The sequence below is a fragment of the Danio rerio genome, chromosome 9 (assembly GCF_052040795.2).
Source record: "Danio rerio strain M-AB ecotype USA chromosome 9, GRCz13ab, whole genome shotgun sequence".
Lineage (NCBI taxonomy): Eukaryota > Metazoa > Chordata > Actinopteri > Cypriniformes > Danionidae > Danio > Danio rerio.
Genome location: NC_141029.1, coordinates 19,218,600 through 19,239,302, shown reverse-complemented (window position 1 = coordinate 19,239,302; position 20,703 = coordinate 19,218,600). Strand labels below are relative to the sequence as shown.

At 31.4% G+C, this 20,703-nt stretch overlaps 1 protein-coding gene across 3 annotated transcripts in view; it reads right to left on the bottom strand.

Annotated features, from left to right (window-relative positions):
- Positions 1-1,816: 1,816 nt before the first annotated feature.
- The window catches only part of scel (sciellin), a 32,764-nt gene continuing 13,877 nt past the window's right edge, over positions 1,817-20,703 (bottom strand). The window contains exons 17-32 of one of the 3 annotated variants that reach the window (XM_087266204.1): positions 18,330-18,359; positions 18,154-18,225; positions 17,936-17,989; positions 10,936-10,965; positions 10,778-10,849; positions 10,658-10,702; positions 10,453-10,506; positions 8,373-8,402; positions 6,792-6,869; positions 6,638-6,709; positions 6,373-6,429; positions 6,232-6,291; positions 6,055-6,123; positions 5,867-5,975; positions 3,779-3,881; positions 3,249-3,667 (exon numbers count right to left, since the gene is read on the bottom strand). In XM_087266204.1, coding sequence (XP_087122330.1) covers positions 3,651-3,667; positions 3,779-3,881; positions 5,867-5,975; positions 6,055-6,123; positions 6,232-6,291; positions 6,373-6,429; positions 6,638-6,709; positions 6,792-6,869; positions 8,373-8,402; positions 10,453-10,506; positions 10,658-10,702; positions 10,778-10,849; positions 10,936-10,965; positions 17,936-17,989; positions 18,154-18,225; positions 18,330-18,359 — 952 coding nt within the window. In that variant the 3' untranslated portion in view covers positions 3,249-3,650. Of the gene's footprint in view, positions 3,668-3,778; positions 3,882-5,866; positions 5,976-6,054; positions 6,124-6,231; positions 6,292-6,372; positions 6,430-6,637; positions 6,710-6,791; positions 6,870-8,372; positions 8,403-10,452; positions 10,507-10,657; positions 10,703-10,777; positions 10,850-10,935; positions 10,966-17,935; positions 17,990-18,153; positions 18,226-18,329; positions 18,360-20,703 lie in introns of all 3 variants that reach the window. The other 2 variants (NM_001005304.1, XM_087266205.1) reach the window with 2 other exon arrangements.

Here is a 20,703-nt window from a genome sequence, read left to right as displayed (position 1 = left end):
TCAGGAAGTGTCACCAAAATCACTTTTTTACATTGGAAAAAACTGTAAACTGTCATAATGAAAACATGACTAAGCCATTTGACTATCTTGTTCATAAACAATAATGTCAGGACTTTTTATCTTGATGACACTGACACTGACATCAATACTTGCTTTTGAGGAATGGTCTATCCATTTTGAGCTAGTGACACGCTTTTGCATGTTATCAACTAGGTTTTGCACTTTGTACTAATTGTTTTGAGAAATGCATTTACTGTTGTGCAAATGTAAATAGTGTTGGGAGAAATGCACCAAAGCCACTGAGAAAAACAGTAAATGCTTTGTAAAAACACATGTTTTCCTTCTCCTTTGCTGTTCCTGGATCCTCGTGATACTGCTGTTGGTCGAATCTGCTTTTCCTCTTCTATTAAAAATAATAATCAACAAATTTGAAATCTTTTTTCAAATGGATGTTGTCTCTAGACCTCATGTAATGACTTTCTGGAACAGCTATGTTAATGGTTTGTTATGGCCCAAAATTTGGAAATTACTTCATAAATACTTATAGTTTTTCTTGATTGCTTTGATGCAGCCGTCAACTGAAACTCCACATTTTCAAAACAGTTAACACACAGCCCTAAACAGCGGCACTCATGGTCAAAATGACACATTTTGCTTACAAAAGGCACATATCGTGTCAAAACATTTAAAATATGAAACAAAAGCTAGTTTAACCTTCAAAAAACACAACTTGCAAACAAGTATATGAGCTCTTTCAATTAATCTTTATACAATGGACAACAAAATACAAAATATAGAACTCAGTGCACCACCATTGCTTGCCACTGTAGCTTATTGCCACTAGCATTTGTTGTCTTTCTATTTGGGCTGTCAAATTTGCCTTTTTTGCAAAGAATTGGATCCAGAATAAGATATGCTTTGATTAAATATATATTGAATTCATAAAATTTTTCAAACTGTGACTGAAAACTGAAATACTGTATTAAAAAAAACAGACAAAAGTAATAAAATACTGTAAATATTAGAGAAAACACGTTTAAACCAATATACAGTCAAATCTATTGGGAGTATAGGACATAGCCATACTGACCTCCTCCATCAATGCTGGCACAAAACAACACAGACCTTCCATCGTTTTTATAAGGTTTACAGACTGATTGCTAATTGAAGATTTGTGTGAAGGAGTGTCAAACCGGTGCTTCTGTGATTTCATACTGAGGTTGGTAGCTTTTAATAGTTAGGAATAGATGGTTTCTGTTTGGTTACCATAACTAAAACAATGGAGTTTGGACTGCTTGAATGACATCAGTGTTAACTGTTTTGAAAAATAGTGGGGAAAATGCGTCAACCCAATGAGAAAGCGTTTACACATTTGCAAGACCGGTCTTCTGCTCTGCTGGGATAGTGATAATGAAAATGAAGAGGAACCTAGTTTCTTTAACCAGGTCAAAGCAAACAAGAAAAACTGTAAAAACAAATAAAGTAAAATAAATTTCTTTCAAGCATATTTATAAATATTTCCCAGTAATTACTTTCTTGCAAGCAGGTTTAATTTTAAAAGTGATACATGCTGTACGTTTTGTGGTCTACATTTCGAAACATATTATCATTTGTTTTGGATAGATAGATAGATAGATAGATAGATAGATAGATAGATAGATAGATAGATAGATAGATAGATAGATAGATAGATAGATAGATAGATAGATAGATAGATAGATAGATAGATAGATAGATAGATAGATAGATAGATAGATAGATAGATAGATAGATATTTAATATAAAAAAATCATATTTATACATTTTCAAAAACCTGTTCATTGGCCATATTTAATTCAATTCAATTCAAGTTTACTTTTATAGCATCATTACAATAATGATCATTTCAAAGCAGCTTTACAAAAGGTGCACATCATTATAATAGTCAAAATCAAAAAAGGTAAGGAGTTGTGTATAGGGTGGACAGTATATAAAGTTTTTCTCAGTCGCTTTGGTGCATTTCTCACAACACCAGTGAATTCTGCACAACAGTTAATGCATTTCTCAAAACAATTAGTGCAAACTGCAAAACCTAGCTGATAACCTGCAAAAGCGTGTCACATGCTCAAAATGGATAGTTCATTCCTCAAAAGCAAGTATTCAAGTCAGTGTCAGTGCCATCAAAATGAATGTTTATGAACAAAATGACTGTTTATGAACAAGATAGTCAAATGGCTTAGTCATGTTTTTATTATGAGTTTATTCTGGACATTTTTTCAATGCAAAAAAGTCAGATTTTGGTGACACTTCCTGAAAATTCTCAAGACAGCACTAAATAATATTTGCACAGCCATTTGAAAACTACAGTAAAGTTGGACATCACTGCATTTAGTAAGGTATCTGAGTACAAGACACTGAATATGTATGTTTCACATTTTTACTCTGCATTTGCTCTTTACAATCCTAATTTATTCACAGCATTGTGCAAAAGAATAAACACACCCTTATTTACAACAAACATAAACTCCCTTTGGGTAGAACTGTGCACAGCTGTAAACAATATTTCAGTACATATTGGACCTGAACCTGCAACATACACAGGTCTGTAAATCATTCATCAAATTGTTCAATTTTAAAGACATTTTCAGGAAAATAAAGTTTAAAAAAAATTATAAAGTTTTCTTAACTGATTTTGACATCAAGTTCAACATTTTTGTATGTAATGACTCAAGTAATGAAATGAGCACTGTTAGTTTTATATGGAATGACTATTCAGCATTTACAAGTTGAGTTCATTTTGACTGACATGACATAAGCAAATGATAATGTTATAAACAGCAGAGAGTTGAATGAAAGCAATTGATGCATGTCCAAAAGCATTTGAAATTTGTTGAAAGGAATGAGAAACTGCTACTATGATGTGCACAAATGACTAATTGTTTTGAGAAATGCATGACCTGTTGTGCAAATGTAAATAGTGTTGTGAGAAATGCACCAAAGCCACTGAGAAAAACTGTAAACAGTTAACCTGCAGTTATACAGTATAGAGTGTCCGTTCAAAAAGGGTGAGGTCTAAGTGTATGATTCATATTCAATGAAGTGTATTTGAGTATCAAGGGTTTGTTGTTCTAGTAGTTGTCATATAGTTGAAATCATATTTTTAGGTCCAAAACCCTATTATATAAGCAAAGTCTCTCAGGTTCAAGCTAACTTTAGCTCTTTATTTGTATCCCCATAGGAATCCTGTCATAAGACATAAGATGCCTTGATCAGAGCATGTTCAGTTCTCTTTAATAGAAATACTTCCTTAAATACATCAAGCACAAGCACATGCAAATTGCACAGTAGAGACAGGCTAACTGGAATGATGCTTAACCAGATCTGACTGATAAAAATCATTCAGATGTAAACAAATGTGTTTCTGCATTTAATACAGTCATAAAATATATGAAAATAATGTTATTTTTCCTTTAAAATAGTCCTATTAGTATTGGTAATTGTATAAGTATATAAATATCTATTAATACAATGAATAAACCCCAAACTCTATCTGATAGAAGTCCACCACCATAAATCGAATGACCCGTGTCCATGTCTAATCAGTGTATAGGCAGTTTTATCACATTTGCCATCATCTCCTTCATTAGCTCACTTCTTCAGTGGGAACTGTTTCAGCGCATCCATTTGTCTGTAAAAAAAACATATGCTTTTGTTTAAAATACATTTTGGTTTATTAGCCAAGCATACTGACTATTTGTTTCAGAATACTGAAAAATGTAGTTGTATAGAGTTTTCTTACTCTTAGTGACACCAAAGCAGCTTGCACAGTGAATCGCACACTGGTAAACCCACAGGCTGTCCCCAGCCCTCAGGTTTCCCAGTGAAGTATTGCACACCCCACACTAACAATAAAGATCATACATGAGTATGTTTATATTATACATATTATATACATACATACATACAAAAAAAAAAGAAATATTAATAAAATATTTATGAAATATTTATTATAGATAAAACGTTAAAAAAAAGAAGAAGAAAAAGTTTTACTTAAAAGTAACATTAAAGAAAATAAAATGATATACATGTAATACTTTAGATTAACCTTCGGGATTATAATAAACTGAAAAAGATATACATATAAGATATATATCTTTCAGTTTATATTAATCCTGAAGGTTAAAACTAAATAAACAATTTTATATAAACTATTAAAATGATGAAAAATAAAACAAACATTCAGCTAAAGAACCAAAAACAAAACAAACACAAAAAAAATCATTCATACATATCAACTGATTCTGAAATATTTAACACATAATTTTATTTTAAAACTAAACTAAAACATTTAAATGTTTTTTTTATTATTATTCCTATTGTATTCATAATGTTTTCATAAACAGTGAATACCTAAATTCAATTTTGTAATTTGGCAAAATGTATAATTAGTTAAGTAATAATAATAATAATAAATATACAAATATTTTATTAGAAAATACAAATATTCATAACAAATATTTATGAAAATCATTATAGTTGATAGCTTATCTTATAACTTATTATAACTTATAAATTATAAACTTATATATATATACTTTGTACATGAAACTAAAACCATGTCAGTTGAAAATAGCATTAAAGTTAGAGCAAATAAAATGATATACATACATTGTTTGAGATTTTAGATTGGAAAAAATAAACAAAGAAATGAATAAATGAAATGTTAAAACGTAACAAATAACTAAAATGATGAAAACCCCAAAACAAAACTTTCAAATGAAAATAAAAAGCAAAAAAAAAAAAACGCCTTCAAACCTCTTTTGAATCCTGTCATTGATGCTAAAATATTTTTGACAACACATAATTATATACTCATTAATTATAATAATAATAATAATAATAATAATAATAATAATAATAATAATAATTCATTCCTTTTCCATAGGTTTAGTCCCTTTTTCACCACAGTGGAATGAACCGCCAACATATCCTGCATATGTTTTCCCAGTACTGGGACTAATAATAATAATAATAATAATAATAATAATAATAATAATAATAATAATAATAATAATAATACCGATAATAATAATAACAATAATAATAAAAATAATAACAATAAATACGACTAGTTAGAAAACACAAATAAACATTTAAATATATATTTAAAACAATTATAGTTTATAAGTAGCATATTTAAAACTCATTTATACATATTTATCAACATAACTCTAAAACCATATTTTGAAATTAACATTCTGTAATTAAATAAAAAATAAATAAACAAATAAAAAACAACAAAACATAAACAATATTTTTAACAAAAGAAAACAAACAAAGGAAATAAAAGCCTTCAAACTTCTAATGAAACCTATGTTAGAGATGGTAAAATATTTTGGACAACAAATATTTAAATATTCATCATCATTAATAATAATAATAATAATAATAATAATAATAATAATTACCAATATTTTGTTAGAAAATACAAATATATATTAAAAATATTTATGAAAACCATTATAGTTTATAACATATTTGAAACTCATGTATACATTTTTTTTCTCTAAAACCATGACACTTGAAAATATATGAGATGCAAATACATATATTATTTTAATTGATCTTTTGTGATTAAATAAACAAAACAAAAATAATGAATAAAATAACAAACATCAAAAAAAAATCTTTATAGATATTTTTTAAAAATAAAATTTCAGAAAACCACAAAAGAAAACTTTCAAAATAAAATTAATATGGAAAACAAAGCCTTTAAACTTCTAATGAACCCTATGTGATTGATAATAAATTATGTATATTTTCATTAATAATAATAATAATAATAATAATAATAATAATAATAATAATAATAATAATAATAACTAACCTTGAAACATCTTGCATGACAGTTTATGTTCATGTCATCCAAGATAAACTTTTCATCTGTGTACATGCTTTGATTGCAATATGTGCAGATGTCCTTCGCATTTACTTTCCTGCAACAAAACAACATGCATTTCAAATGTGCACTATACGCATAACTTAATTAAATGAAAACTATTTCCGCCTCCATACCTTTCCGGTGATGAGTATACAGTCGTAGTAGTTTTTGATGTGAGAGAATCCGACATGTATTCAAAAGGCCTGTGTGGGGATAAAAAACAATCCCAAATCAACAAACCTGGTCTCATTAAATCAACATTGTTTAAATGCGGTGTGTGATGTTTTTAAATGCCAAAAATGCATCATAACCTGCTTTCTGTGTATGACGTTCTGGTGTAAGAAGGACTTAAGTCTGTACTCCACTCATTTCTATTTATTCAAAAAAAGATATATAAGAGTACAATAAATTACTTTTAGCAAAAGAAGCTTGAATAATAAACATTTTCCTACCTGTCAATTGTTGAGTACACGGTTCTGACAGTTTTGGAGGATGACAAATCCTCACGACTGTAAGAACCATAAAAATCCATATTACAAACACTGCTGTGCTGAGAGGGAAGCTCTAATGGAAAGTCATGAAAGAGCTTAAATACAACTGTATGCCTGCTTTAAGCCAGTCAGCCGTAAGACTGGTTAAACTACTTAAAAGCCAAAGCAAATGTCAAACTCATCACAAAAGGGGTTCACACCTTATAAATGTGCAAATGCAACATACCTGCTGTCAGGTTTGCTGTTAGTTGATTTGATTGACAGCGGTATGAGAGTATCGTACAGAAGATCCTCCGAGCTGTGGAGAGACATTTAGTGATGCTCTTTGTTTTACAGTGACTGAAAATATTTTAGGGAGTGTAGTTGGAATTTTACGTCACCTCTTTGTGGATCGGATGGAATCCGATGTTGTTTTAGTTGGCGAAACATCCTCCTTAGTGTAGCTTTTGATGCTATAGCTGGAATTAACAAGATGTTAAAGGAATAGTTCACCCAAAAATGAAAATGTTGTCACGATTTACACTTCCTTAATTGATTCAAAAGAAGATATTTTGAAGAAAGCTCTTAGTTTAGTTTATTTGTACAAGGACAATACACAACAATACAGTTAAACCTATTTCAATTATAGTGCTATTTTGTGTGCTACTTGTGTGATATTGCTCATATAAATATATATATATATATATATATATATATATATATATATATATATATATATATATGTAGTTTTTGAATGACTCTTTAGCGTAATGTCTAAAGTGATGACAAAACAGGTGATTTTGCTCACATTTTAAGATTATAAGGCTGAACAGAATGAAATGCCATCTCATTGTACAGAGATTCCCCAGTATTTCTCTGCTGCAATCGGGAGATCATAATATTACTATGGTATAAATACAGCACTACAGCATACATAAGAGAGAGATTGACTTAGAAAATCATTTATCTGTTTAATAATGATTTGATCAGCTGTAGTTTGAAATTACACAGTTTTTCTCTTAGGGCTTATCGATGAACTTCGTTAACCATCGTTGCTCAAAGACAAAAGATTTCCTTGCTGCAGCCCGCAGCTTGATGACATAGTCGATCGTCAACTACGTAGCGGACCTTGTACTGTCCACTAAGGTAGCTCCAATGCTACTGTGACGGTTGGGTTTAGGGTAGGGGGAGGTGTAGGTAATCATCAACTACATAGCAGACCTTGTACCGCCCACTAAAGTAGCGGCCATGCTACTGTGACGGTTGGGTTCAGGGTTGTGGAGGTGTAATCCATTGTCAACTACGTCATTAAGCTGCGGGCTGAAGCAAGGACTGTCTCCAAAGACAGGCTAATGGCCGCTGACGCGCTGTCTCTCAAATATTATGAATAATTGAAAATAGGCACTATCCTTATGAATAATCTGCATAGTTGCAATTTAAACAACTACATTCTCAACAACAACAAAAAATCCTTAAAAGTACATTATGTTGCCCAACAGCAGCAATATTTGGCAAACTGTAGAGTGTCCTCTGCTTGTTGCTGTATGTAGGGGGAGTAATACACAAGGGTGAAGGTTGCAGAGGCTGGACAAGTGCTGTTACTGGCAGAATATCACACGGCTATCACCCAATCAGATTCAAGAACCATATATACACACACACACACACACACACACACACACACACACACACACACACACATACACACAAACGTCAGATCAGTATTCTACCAATCAATCAAGCTGAAAACTGGTTATGATTGAATTCCATAGTTGGAAAAAATAAATGCTATAGAATTCAAAGGTTAAAGGTTTTCAGCTTTCTTCATATTATCATCTTTTGTGTTTGACAGAAGAAAGAAACTCAAACAGGTTTGTGAAAAGTGAAAGGTGAGCCGACGATGATTTTTCAGTTTTGCCCTTTAAAAGAGCAGTCTGAGTAATTGATGGTGGTCATGAATCTGAAATCAAGAATTACTGTACCTTGTGGTGGTCTTGACAGGGGAAGTTGGTCTAAACATAAAGAAGTAAAGTATTGGGTTTAAAAAACAGTAAACCAATTTAACAGTGACAGAATTTTGAGACAGTTTAGGGTAGGGTGGATTTGAAACATTGTGAGAGATGTATTTTAGGATTAAAATATTTAAAACTATCTAAAAAATATGCAAACATTAGTAGTAGTACTGTTGTGAAAAAATTCATTTAATGGAATGTTGACATGTAATGTACAGTTAAACACAGAGTTATTAAACTTTTATTCTAGCCAAAATAAAACAAATGAAACTTTCTCTAGAAGAAAAAAATATTATGTTCAGCTCTGCTAAACATTTTAAATATTTAAATAAGAAAAAGGGGGTTTAATAATTGTGATTTCAACAGTATTTTAAATCTCAAATCAAAATGTACATTCTAAAATACTATACTCAATAAAAATATATATATATATATTATACTAAATTTAATAATAATAAATAATAAATTTAATCCCAACCTAAAAGATTAGTTAACCCAAAAATGTCTTTCTTCTTTTGAACAAGATTAAAAGATTATATTTTGAAAAAGGTTGAAAAACCAAAACCATCGAGTTAAATAATATTTGACTTTCTTACTATAGAAAATGGTTACAGGTTTTTAGCTTTCTTCAAAATATCTTCATTTGTTCAAACAGAAAAGGAAACTCTTAAAGGTCTGGAACCACTTGAGTTGAGATTTTAGGGTGAACTTTACCTCCAAGGAACAGAGAGTTAAACATTTTAAACATTTTTTATAAAGATAAAAGTATGTATTCAACAAATTTGTTTTAATAATCTTTAATTCGATGTGTTTTTACTTACATACAAGTCCACTTGATTATAATTTGATTACATAATTTACTTTATTATATTATGGAAACTTACATTTAGTATGAAATGTATTTAATAAAATTAAATTGTTAAAATCTTTCAAATATATCATTATATAAACGTAGTTAGGTAAATAACAAGCTAGTTTAAATTTAAATTGCAAACAAGAAACTAAATATGACTAAAAATAATGGTTTTGGTACATTTAGTAGTTTCTTTGATCATATTTCAAAGACACAAGACAAAATTTAAAAAAAATATGTAATTAATTCCTTAAGCAGGACAACAATACTTATAAAGTTCATTTAATACATTTTCATTAATTGTAACTTTAATATAATTAACTGTCTGAAAACATTACATTCAGTTTCAACTTAACAATACTTAATTAATTCATAATAATTACTAACAATATTACTTCCATAAATAGAGCTCTTTTTGAAAGTACTGTACAGTATGCAGAAGTGCACTTTTTTCATAAAAGTTACATATACAATTTATTTATTTTCCAACAAATGTCTATGTTTTTATACAGGACTTTATTTTGCTATTATATGTCTATTGATGTATTTTTATCTATGTAAGTTATCATTTGTGCCCATATAAATCCACAGAATTTTGAGCCCATAATTCAATCTATGTATTTACTTATGCAAATGTATTAACTTAACAGTATGTCTGATAATATTTTTTCTTCTAGAGAAAGTCTTATTTGTTTTATTTCAGCCAGAATAAAAGCAGTTACTAATTTTAACTCATTTTTTAAGGTCAATATTATTAGCCTTTTAAGCTTTTTTTTCAGATAATCTACAGAACAAGCCATCAGAACAAGCCATACAATAACTTGCCTAATTACCCTAAACTGCCTAGTTAACCTAAGTAACCTAGTTAATAATTAGAGGGGAAGGGGCTAATAACTTCACCTGTGTATATTTACAGCATTTTTTATGTTCATTTCAGCAGGACTACTGAATGTGTAAATGTTCATTTGATTTGCATGGAATTACATTTGTAAAATAATATTTTCTTAACCTTTTAGTGGATGTATTAAATGAGAGATCTACTGTATCTTTATTTACAAGTGATTCTAATTGGATTTGCATTGTAAACCATATATTATTAAGGATCTTAGTTAAGAAGTTTATTTTATTTTTTTCTTATGAAATTCTGTGCAGAAACAGCAAAAAAAAAAAAAAAAAAAGATTATATATGACACTCACATGTCAACGATGTCCTTTGATGAGTTTACAGTAACCACTTCAGTCTTGTAGTCACTTTGGGAAAAAAAATACATTTTTTTTTTTTTTAAATAAATGCTTTACATATTCAGTGGCGGAACTACACAATCCTGTGGCCTGCTGAGAATGTGATGAAAAATAATACCGCTTCTTAGAATGTTGACTGAGTCATTTAGATACCGCATACCTGATTGACGTTTTAGTAGGAGTATCATACAGAAAGTCCTTAGAGCTGTGGAGAAACATTCAGTGAGGCTCTTTGTCTTGCAATGACTTGAGCATGAAGTTTTCTTTAAGGATCTCTCACCTCTTTGTGGAGCGCACAGAATATGGTGTTGTTTTAGGGGATGTAACATCCTCCTTGGTGTAGGTTTTGATGCTAACATTGAGATTAATAAGAGGTTAATAGAGAATGGTCTGATTATTTCAGGCTTGTTGGAAATCTGTAATTAAGAACCACTGTACCTTGTTGTGGTCTTCACAGGTGAAGCTGGTCTAAAACAAAAACAAAAAAAAGATAGGTTTAAGTTTAAAAAACAACAACAAACTAAAAGCATCTTCCAACAGAATTAAGGGACTATTTTGAGTATATTGAATTTTGAAATTTTACTACAGCGTTTTAGGTGTATTTTAGGATTACAATATACTGAAATATCCCAAAATATGCGAAATGTCCCTTAATCTTATGGTAATTGTAATGTATTTTAAATCTCATTTTAAAAGTACATTTAAAAACAGGGCTTACAAAAAGTGTATTGCAACTTAAGTTTGCTTAATGAAAGTTAATTATTTAATTTAAATTTTTATTTTAACGCGTACATTAAACCATTTTTGTGTTCTAACATGCACTTATTTTGGTGATTTTATATTACATGCACTCTCAGAAATAAAGGTACAGGGGCTGTCAGTTAAAATTAAATAGCAATCCAGTATGTACTGTATGTGCTTTAATATTTGTATGTTTTAGTACACTCTCAGAAATAATGTATAGGGGCTGTCACTTGGGCAATACCTTTTTAAAAGATACATATTTTTACCTGAAAGGTCCATAATGGAACCTCAAAGGTACTTTTTAGGTACATTTCGGCACTAATATGCACCATTGAGGTACTACTGTGGACTCTTTGGGTACAAATATGTATATTTTGAAAACGTACTGCCCCAGTGACAGCTCGTGTACCTTTATTTCTGAGAGTGTGCTAAAACATACAAATACTACAGCACATACAGTACATACTGGATTGTAATTTAATTTGGATTTACATTTAAAGTTACTGTACATTACTCATTCACTCATTCGTTTTCCTTCAGTTTAGTCAGATTTATCAAGGGTCACTACTGCGGAATGAACCGCCAACTACTCTGGCATATGTTTTATGCAGTATACCCTTCCAGCCACAACCCAGTACTAGAAAACTATCAATTTTTTTTTATTTTTTTTTTAAGTAAATTAAATCCTCATTATTTAAAATGTGTCATTACACTTTTAGCTCTCCTGTTTATTTTTCCCCCTATTTCTGTTTAATGGAAAATAAAAATTTAAACACATTTTTAAACATTTTAATAACTCATTTCTGAGTTAATAAACTGATTTATTTTATCTTTGCCTTGATGACAGTAAACAATATTTGACTAGATATTTTTCAGGACACTTCTATACTTCTTAAAGTGACATTTAAAGGTTTAACTGGGTTAATTCGGTTAACTAGGTAGGTTAGGGTAATTAGGCAAGTTATTTCATGATGATGGTTTGTTTTGTAGACTATTAAAAAATATACAGTTTAAAGGGTGTAATAAATTTAAAATAGTAAAAAAATAAAATAAAATTTAAAAGTTTAAACTTTTATTCTGGCCAAAATAAAACAAATAAGACTTTTTCCAGAAAAAAAATATTATCAGACATACTGTGAAAATGTCCTTGCTCTGTTAAACACCATTTAGGAAATAGTTAAAAATCAAAGGCATCTAATAATTATGACTTCAACTGTATGTATTAAATGAAAAGTCTGTTTTTTCCCCTGTTATTTACACAAAGAGCATACATTGAAGAACGTTGTAAACCTATAACCATTAACTTCCACAGTATTTGTATTTCCTACTATGGAAGTTAGTGGTTCCTGGATTCAAACATTCTTTAAAGTATCTTCTTTTGTCTTTTAAACACAATGTACGTTTTCAGAATGAGCCTATGTTGATTATGTGCATCAAATAACTTATAGAAAACAATGTAAAGAAGTGACTGTTTTCAAAAAGGACATATATGTTTATATAAGCTTAGATAAACTTAGAAATAAGGGGGCAAATGTCATTGTTATAATATGAATTATATTCTTCAGTATGAAATGTGGCCAATCAAATGCAGCCTTGGCCATGCATATTAATCATAGATATATACATTAGATGTCGCCTGGCCTATTGTTGTCTATTGGACGGAATGCGTCAATAGCGCCGCCATCTTGCTACAGGGTAGCGCTCCTTTGAAATGAATGCGAGACCAAGGTACAGTGAAGGACTGTGGCCATCCAAAGCCAGAGATATACACATATACACATATATCTATGATCGGGAGTTTTCCTGGATGTTAGGATGTAATTTTTTTTCTAATTACGAAAATTATAATTTTACATCACTTTTCTACATTGATTTCTGACAAAAAGCTTGTGTTTGTGTGTACAGAAATGTACTATCCACCCTCCCTGTTAAATTTGATCTAATCCGTGTCCTGAAACACACCTCCTCTTCTCCTGCTTTCACTTCTCATACTGACGGAGGGAGCAATTCGTTTGTGATTGAATCCCCCGAACGACTCTTTCACTAACGTTAGCTGACAATAATACAAGTTTCTGGCACCGCAGCATCTCGTTGTCATATTTCTTTTGCATTGGTTGCTGATTTTATTCAACAAAACTAGCATAAGCTGAGTGTTCAGTGTGAGTTGGAGCTGCTTTGCCGTATGGTGAATGCAGTAAGTGACTGTTATCATCAATAACATTACCTGTTTAGCACAAAAGTTCAGAACATACAAAAACAGAAAAAAACTTAATCTTACCTATGAAATGTTCTGCCTTTGTGCTTTGTTTTCTTTGTTTGCTCGTTACTACACCCGTAGACAGCGCTAAAGTCCCGCATCTTCATGTAATACACTGTTAACCCTTACTGTAGATTATGCAGTAAATAACTGTAAAATAGCCAGTGTTTTGCTGTATTAAAAGGAAACAGTATTTTACCGTAAAAGGAGCAGGATTTGTATGAAATTTTGTAGTGCAAAGAATAAATTACAGTAATTTACTTTATGTACCCATTACAGATAGTTACTGTGATAATAAATGGTAAATTACTGCTCAACCATTATTACCCCATGTACTGCTTTATGTTGCTATATATATATATATATATATATATATATATATATATATATATATATATATATATATATATATATATATATATATATATATATATATATATATATATATATATATATATATACTGTTCAGTTTTGGTATGTGTATGGTCAGTATTGAGGAGAAAGTGAGACAATGCATTGATGATAAGCTAAATTTCTCTGCAGCCATCTCTGTGTTTTCTTTGGTTCCTTTTATGTTTTTAACATTGAGTATCAGGAGTCAACCAATGTCAAAGTCACAAAGCTAATTAAAAGGTAAAGATATCGACGAGATGCATTTAAAGGCAAAAATATTCACACAGAGCAACCAAATTATCACAATCATTTTATAACTTTGTTTACTTTTCTATAATTAATTTAATTTGCCTAGTTTAGCCAATAGTTAAGCTTTTAAATTGCACTTTAAGCTGAATATTAGTATTTTGCTAATTAACTAGTAAAAATGTGTTATTTAAAAAATATGTTAAACAGCACGTACATACATTTTCGCAGAGACTCAATGAATTTGTTTGGAAAACTTCAAATAAAGTTGGTAAAAATGGCATTAACAGTATAGTATAAAGACTTTCCTAAATAAATGTATTAATCAGGTTATTTGTTTTTTATTATTTTTATTACTACAGGTTTGGAACAACATGAGGATCAGATTATTTATTTATTTTTTATTTTTTTGCTTTGGATGACGTTTGTATATTGTTTGTATATTATTGTTTTTATTCAATGATATGTGCATGATTGTGATAAATGTAGGCAATTCCTTTGAAAATATGCTATGTACCAAGGATGTCAAACTCCTGGAGGGCCGCAGCCCAGCAGAATTTAGTTCCAGCCCTGCTTCAACACATTACCTTTAGATTTAGTTTGATCAGGTGTGTTTAATTAGTATAACTGCACTGTTACTCTGTAGATTGTGCAGTAAATAACTGCAAAATAGCCAGTGTTTTGCTGTAATAAAAGAAAACATTTATTATTTATTAACACATTATTTTACTGTGAAAGGAGTAGACTTTGTATGAAATTGTGTAGTGCAAAGAATTAATTCCAATAAATTATCTGATGGTTTATGTTGCTATTTATAGAGACGTGCATTTTAAAGGCAGAAAATAATAATTTAGGCATCACCACACACTCCAACAGGCTGTCTGTCTTATTCTAAACACAAAGGTGTTAGAAATAGTTTTCAGAAAATGCTGGCCCTTTAAGGGAGCCAGGTGTTTGATTTGTGTACTGCTGAGTGCGCTCTATTCTCTGTCCATCAATTCAGATGTAGAGTCTGATATGTTTTAGGCTTTAAATAAGTATCTACAATGAGTAAGTAAAATGTGTTAAAATGTTTTTGAGGGTTTCTAAAATAAGGCTGTGTTTTAAGTTATATTGTTGTTATCTTGAACTGTGTACTTGAAAGCTACATTGTTAGCTAGTTAGCCTCTCCTCATATAACTTCTTACATTACTTTTGTTTAAGTATTTATTGGATATTGCATACTGCCATAATGTACAGATGCTAACAGTTGTATGTATCTTTCTGGCAACTAAGCCAAAATTAAATTCCTTCATCTCAGTAAGGTAACTTGTGCACATCGTCACAGGGAATCACAAAAACATGATACACATAGCCATCCACACACAAAAGCTCCACTGTCCGGTCCCAGGGGTCCGTTCTTCGTACGTGGATTACTCACTTAGCTGGATTTGAATATTGACGATTTGACACGATCCAGGATCGTTTCGTTCTTCAAAGCTGATCTGAGAGTTGTTGTCATAGCAACAGTTCTGCTAGCTCAAACCTGATCGGAAGCAGGTTCAATTCATATAAACAGGATTAGATCAGCTCAGTTCAAGCAAAGATAATAGAGAAAGTATCGAATTATGACATTTTCTTACAGTAGTAGTTATATACACGTGGGAAAATAGTTAAAAAAAATTAACTATATATATAAAAAGTTATAGTTATTAATCAAATAAATAAAGTTATATTAACAAAACTTATGCAATCTGCACCCTCGAAATGAAAGTACAAAGAGAAAATTTATTGATATGAACTTTTTAGATCACAACATATGTGGAAGATTATTGCGTATCGCATTTAACAAACCGTCGATTGCTAATTTGATGTAATTTTGCTCACATAGATAATTGAATATTAATCAGATGATGTCATTACGCTGCTGTTTCGTCAGCCAATAGTTGCATTGCTGATCCTGATTTCGAGGATCGATAGATCTGTCCTTCACAACACACGCAGCGATCTCAGATCAGTTCATGCAGATATTCTAATCTGATTCACGAACTTGTTTGAAGAACCAAATTAGCGAGAGATCAGTTATCAAGATTAAAAGATCCAGGATCTGCCAAATCATCTTAGATCATTTAAGCGAGGTACGAAGAACGGACCCCAGGTTGTGAGTTTGTTGCTAAATATTTTTCAGAGCAGTGTTTCCACCTATGAATTTATATTAGAAACAATAATAAAGTTTGTTGTCATGAGATAATTATAACAATAAAAGATTGGATCCTTTGGTTTTTCGGTGTTGCCAACTTTATTTTTTATAATTACTTTAAACTTTTTATTGAGATTTAACACAGTTTTTAATTATTTAAAACTTTAAACTTTAAAATAATTATGTTGTGTTTTTTGCTGTTCATTTGCTGATCTACCTTCCTGCAGATTTTAGTTGCTATTCATTTCAAACACACCTAAACCAGTTAATTAGGACCTGAACACCACTTGATAATTACAGGCAGGTGTGTTTGATATGGGTAGCAACTGAAATCTGCAGGAAGGTAGATATCCAGGAACAGGATTGAGCACCACTGCTGTATACCATGGGGTCAAACTCCAAGTTCCTGGAGAACTGCAGCGCAGCAGAGTTTAGTACCCACCCTGCTTCAACATTACCTGTAGATTTCTAACAAGCCTTAATTAGTTTGATCAGGTGTGTTTAATTAGAGTTACAGCTTAAAGTCCCGGTCACACTGCACTTTTCTCCCTGTAGACTTCCATTCATACGCATGTGAGTACTGCAGACCTGGAATGATAGCTCATGCGACAAATTTCATAATTCGCAGCATTGGAAAGTTCAAGCTTGGAGAACGCTGACATGCGAAATCACATCATGTGATTGCTTGATACCAATCAAAGATCAGAACATGACCTCTCTGGCTTGCTTTTTCAATCTCTAATTATTTTGTTTAATTCCACTACTCGCTTTGTTTAATTCCACTTCGCAGTGCAGTATGACAGAATTTTGCTTGCTCAAATGTTAGTGTGACTGCAGCCTTACTGTGCAGACCTGTAATATGCAAGACAATATTTATATCTGCTGATTTCTTAATTTTGTTATACTTTTTGTTATTTATTTTTTTCGTGCCAAAACAATAAAATAAATTTGTCTGAAAAATTTTATGCCTTCTATTTTTAAATAACAGCTAAGAATACTGATTAATTTTAGTAACACTACAATAACTATATATGACATACTATTAATGTGTATGCAGTATAATGCTGTGATTTGTAACACTACAATACAGTAATTAACTGTACACAGTTTCCAGTTAGTTACCACTGCTGCTCTATTACAGTAATTAACTGGCAACACTGTTGCCAGCTACTCCCTGTATCGGTTCAGTTACAGTAAATAACTGGCAACACTGTTGCTAGCCACTCACTGTAATGGTTCAGTTACAGTAAATAACTGGCAACACTGTTGCCAGCCACTCACTGTAATGGTTCAGTTACAGTAATTAACTGGCAACACTGTTGCCAGTTACTTACTGTAACCAAACTTTTACAGTGAGTGGCTGGCAACAGTGTTGCCAGTGTTCTACTGTAAAAAACCCCGGTAAGGTCTAACAGTGTAACACTGTCTTGACTAGTGTGGTTGAATGACATTTGTCCTGGGAACACTGTACTAATGTGGCGGCGCTATTGACACATGCTCAGGGACCCTATGCGAGATCTAGTGTATATATCTATGCATATTAATGTCCCATATTAATATTTACCCCAATTTTCAATCCATGAGTCATCAGTTGTGAAGCAGTGATTTATGATACTCACATATCAATGATGTCCTTTGATGACTTCACAGTAGCCACTTCAGTCTTGTAGTCACTTTAGACACACAAAAATATATAGGGATCAACATTTTAGTCTCAAGGTTCAAGTTCATGAGTAATGAAAATGAGTAAATGGTGACAGAATTTTCCTTTTTGCGTGAGCTATTCCTTTAATTATATTGTAAATACTGAAAGTGTGAAATGACTTCAAGCTCCCACCTCTTTGTGGTGTAGGTTGTTGTTGTTGTTGATTTAGCTGGTGAAACATCCTCCTTGGTGAAGGTTTTGATGCTGTAATTAAAATAGTTTAAATGTTCTAAGAGTAGACAACTTTTTATAGACCAGGAATCTGTTGACATATTATTTTTATCAGGATTTGTTAGCTGTAACTGTACCTAGTGGTGGTCTTGACAGGTGAAGTTGGCCTAAACAAAAAGAATGATAGGTTGAATTTTAATATACAAATGCAGAAAAACAAAGCAAAAAAACTTACCAAGTGTCACTTTTCTATATTAACATGTTGTTCCTGGAACAACATTCCAATCATCCATTCAGAGCTGATCTGTTTATTGTATACTAAAGTACACAAGTACTCAGAACTAACCATACTGATTTTGTAAGCTCACATTGCTAGTTTGGTGAACAATTCTTCTGTGTATGTCATGAAGAAAAAATAATTTGTTTTCCCTTGTAATCTAAAATTGAAATCTGAAAATGCACTTCTTGTTTGTTAAATTCTCATATTATTATTTGAGGTATAGGAGTGGTTAACATACTTAACCATGCCCCTTCAAATGGCAGTTTTGACAGCGCTAAGACAACAAATTGAAATGGTTAGAAGGAGGTGTTTGTTAGGTTGTAATAACTCTCCTGAATCCCTTTTCTCGATCTTTCTGATCATGCAATATGTATTTTAAAGATATATCTGCTGTGTTCAAAGATCTAATAAACATCATTATCAGGGGTTCTCAACTGGTTTGGCCAATAGACTCACATTTTTACATGGTCATCAACCCGCGACCCAAATTTTTAGGAGCTATAATACAATTTTAGCAATTATAATTAATTTGTATTTATTTGTTAACATGAACAAGTAAACAGATAAATCATAAGAAATTCACCAAGACTCACAAATAAACAATATTTTATTGCTGTTGTTTAACAAAATGTATCAAATTATAGAAAAATTATAAAGTAAAAACCACAAATACTGGAAACAGTGGTTAGGGTAAGGAAAGGTTCAGTTACCATGAACTAAACTGAACTGTTAATAAAAATATTTGTCTAGTTTCTAAATGTCGTTTTAATTTAGAAGGTTTCATGCTCTATTAAGAGAGCACCTCACTACATACGACACTGAGGCTTTAGGTCTTTACATATTCGGGGTCGTACTTGCCCTTTGACATATTTATTGCCATAATTAAATGAAATTTCACATGTCAAATTGTAGGGTTGTCGCGCACACATTTCAAAATAAAAGTCTAGTATAAGCAAAATAAGAAAAAAAAAAACTTTTGTTGTTTTTTTGACCACACACTCCAAGACCCACTGAAAATGTTCCCGCGACCCTTGAGAAACACGGATCTATATAATGTCTGCTGAATAAACATTATAAATTTAAACATTTTAAAGATTTTATAAACATCTATTTAGCATCTGAAAATTGACATCTGTTCTAATAATTGTTTTGCAGACGAACAATCACTCTGATAAAAATTTTTGGTAAACACAAAAATTAAATAGATGTCTCAGTGATGTATGTGTGTTACAGTACATACAGCACACAATCAGGACCTGAGGTTATCATTGTCATAGTAGTTTTCACTGTTGTTCAGCCGTGACATCACAGCAGTGGTGTAAAGTAACTAATTACAAATACTCAAATTACTGTAATTAAATAGTTTTTCTCAGGAATTGTAATTTACTAAGTCGTTTTAAAAATGTGTACTCCCTTGAGTACATTTTTAGTGCAGTATATCGGTACTTTTACTCCACTCTACAACCTGCAGTCACACTACTTTATTATTTCCTGTCTATGGGGATTAGAAAAGTCAGTCCTGTCCAATCAAATCGCACATAGAAGGTAAATCACATCATAATGAACTACCTCAAGGAAAGGGCGTTTTATAATTGCAGCAAACTGTTTGGAAGCATTAAAAGTGTCCAAGAGGATGTCCAAAATCTTTACACACAATGACCCAGAGACCATGTTTAGATGCATGTCACTGATGAGAAGATGACGGATGTTTAATGTATGATGACCAAAATGGCCTTAAACACCCAGCAGGCACGAGACATCAACAACATGACGTCAGATTGACATTGTACCCTGACGTCATGGGTGTGTTGCATTTTGTTTGGAAACGAAAATCAGTTTAGCCTCAGAACTCAACATCAGGCCAACGTCAATGTCCAACCTAAAACCAACCAAATATCAACATCTAATGATTTTACAGCTTGATGTTGTGTGTGCGTTACCACTATGACGTCTATCAGACATTGGATTTTGGTTGCCATACCTGATGAATAAATGTCAGTATTTAAAATCAATATGACGTTGGTATGACGTTTTAGTCTTTCAGACAATCTGAAATAGATCCAAATATCGTCATTTGATGTTGTTATTGAACATCAAAATAATGTTGTCCTTAGACGATGTCTAGACATTGAATTTTGGTCACCTGAAAACCTAAATCTAACCTTATATTAACGTCTTACGATGTTGTGTGCCTGCTGGGCAATAATTCAATGCACTACAGAATGTTACGT